The sequence below is a fragment of the Silurus meridionalis genome, unplaced genomic scaffold (genome assembly GCF_014805685.1).
Source record: "Silurus meridionalis isolate SWU-2019-XX unplaced genomic scaffold, ASM1480568v1 Scaffold70, whole genome shotgun sequence".
NCBI lineage: Eukaryota > Metazoa > Chordata > Actinopteri > Siluriformes > Siluridae > Silurus > Silurus meridionalis.
Window position 1 is genome coordinate 20,001 of NW_025804663.1, and position 2,500 is coordinate 22,500.

Consider the following 2,500-nt stretch of genomic DNA (forward strand, 5'->3'; position numbering starts at 1 on the left):
AGTCAGTCGGTCAGAGAGCGAGTCAGTCGGTCAGAGAGCGAGTCAGTCGGTCAGAGAGCGAGTCAGTCGGTCAGAGAGCGAGTCAGTGGTACAGACTAAGTCAGAGAGCGAGTCAGTTGGTCAGATTGAGTCAGAGATTGAGTCAGAGAGCGAGTCAGTGGGACAGAGCGAGTCAGAGAGCGAGTCAGTGGGACAGACTGAGTCAGAGAGCGAGTCAGTGGGACAGACTGAGTCAGAGAGAGAGTCAGTGGGACAGACTGAGTCAGAGAGAGTCAGTGGGACAGACTGAGTCAGAGAGAGAGTCAGTGGGACAGATTGAGTCAGAGAGCGAGTCAGTGGGACAGAAAGCAAGTCAGTTGGTCAGATTGAGTCAGAGATTGAGTCAGAGAGCGAGTCAGTGGGACAGAGCGAGTCAATGGGAGAGATTGAGTCAGAGAGCAAGTCAGTGGGACAGACTGAGTCAGAGAGAGAGTCAGTTGGTCAGATTGAGTCAGAGAGCGAGTCAGTGGGACAGAAAGCAAGTCAGTTGGTCAGATTGAGTCAGAGATTGAGTCAGAGAGCGAGTCAGTGGGACAGAGCGAGTCAATGGGAGAGATCGAGTCAGAGAGCAAGTCAGTGGTACAGATGAGTCAGAGAACAAGTCAGTGGGACAGACTGAGTCAGAGAGCGAGTCAGTGGGACAGACTGAGTCAGAGAGCGAGTCAGTGGGACAGACTGAGTCAGAGACCGAGTCAGTGGTCAGATTGAATCAGAGACCGAGTCAGTGGTCAAACTGAGTCAGAAAGTGAGTCAGTTGGCCAGATTGAATCAGAGAGCGAGTCAGTGGTCAGATTGAATCAGAGAGCGAGTCAGTGGTCAGATTGAGTCAGAGAGCGAGTCAGTGGTCAAACTGAGTCAGAAAGCGAGTCAGTTGGCCAGATTGAATCAGAGAGCGAGTCAGTGGTCAAACTGAGTCAGAAAGCGAGTCAGTTGGCCAGATTGAATCAGAGAGCGAGTCAGTGGTCAGGAAGGACGGTTGATTACCGTAATCTTTAGCCTCTTTGCGGCGGATGAGCATGGGGTATCTGTGGGTGGAGCAGATGATGGTGGCCAGAGGCAGAGCAGTGTACGGAACTCCACACACACTGTGGAACTTCACTCCAGCTTCCACAGCACGCTGATGGAGCAGCACTGAAACCTGGGGTGATTAAATCAGGTCTGAGATCAATAAATACAATCTACTGATTTCAGCGTTAAACTAAAAACATTTTAATAATCCGACGTCAAAATAAATTACATTTTAATCAAATCATAAAAATAAAACGATAAAAATAAACCACATTAAATTACAATTAAACGTACTAAAAAATAAAAAAAATCATCGCACGCGCACGCGCACGTGTTACCTGGTTCATCAGATCCGGGTAGGACACGATCACGCGCAGGTCGAAGTAAACCGGAGAGTTCAGACCGCTCTTTAGTGTGAAGCTTCCGAACTTCAGCGCCTGGATCTCCTGCAGCTTCAGAACCAGACTCTCCACCGCGGGTTCCATCCTGATCTGATCCTGCTCCTGAACTCGCTCCTGCTGCGGAACACGTGCAAAACTCCCGCGGTCACAGACCTTCACTTCCGGGGTGACGCTGTCATCTGCACTCTCCGCAATCCTGCATCCCCTCTGCTTCCGGTATGGGGAACAGTCCTACACTGTTACAGCTATTTATGTGCCTGATGGTTTGGAGGTTAAGTAAAAGTAACGAGCAAACAAATAAATAAACGAACAAACAAACAAACAAACAAATAAACAAATAAATAAATAAATAAATAAATAAATAGCTTTATTAGTTCTCACACTAACAATATTCCTATAGTAACCATTTAAACAGTATAGTGTTTTATTTAATAAAGAAACACCTTACTTTAATTAATATATATATATATATATATATATATATATATATATATATATATATATATATATATATATATAAATACACACTATATATAATATTTTAGTTTTTTATTATTTTATATTTTATTTGTGATCAGGCAGATTCACGGTCAGTGTGTTTGGGGTCCTTCAGTTCAGGATGCAGAAGTTTTTTTTTTACTATAAAATAAATTCTATAATATTTTACATGTCGGATTTTTATTAAGGATTTATTTATTTACATTTAAATTTCAGTAAAAACAGTAAAACGTGCTTTTTATTATAATAAAATAATTGTAATAATTAATATTTAGACACACACACACACACACACACACACACACACACAGTGTGTAGAGTTTAGATGTTTGATCTTTGACCCTGAGGGTGTAAATGATGAGATAAATCTCTGTGTACATGCTGTAATCTAATCTCCACTCCTGGGTAAAGATCAGACTGAGATCTGAGTCAGCACTGAGATCACTTCCCCTTCTCTCATCATGAGCTTCTGATCCTCATTTACTTCTCCTCTGATCCACTCATCTACTCCTGTATTCATCTTCCAACATCTCCTCCTGTTCCTCCTCCTGTTC

The 2,500-nt window shown here is 43.0% G+C and overlaps 2 protein-coding genes across 2 annotated transcripts in view; one reads left to right on the top strand and one right to left on the bottom strand.

Annotated features, from left to right (window-relative positions):
* The window catches only part of umps (uridine monophosphate synthetase), a 7,954-nt gene extending 6,410 nt beyond the window's left edge, over nucleotides 1-1,544 (bottom strand). The window contains 2 exon segments of the mRNA XM_046844594.1: nucleotides 1,024-1,177; nucleotides 1,386-1,544. Coding sequence (XP_046700550.1) covers nucleotides 1,024-1,177; nucleotides 1,386-1,532 — 301 coding nt within the window. The 5' untranslated portion in view covers nucleotides 1,533-1,544.
* The window catches only part of si:dkey-69o16.5 (Alpha-aspartyl dipeptidase-like), a 5,873-nt gene continuing 4,899 nt past the window's right edge, over nucleotides 1,527-2,500 (top strand). The window contains exon 1 of the mRNA XM_046844595.1: nucleotides 1,527-1,664. The gene's annotated coding sequence lies outside the window, so the exon portion shown is untranslated. The remainder of the gene's footprint in view (nucleotides 1,665-2,500) is intronic.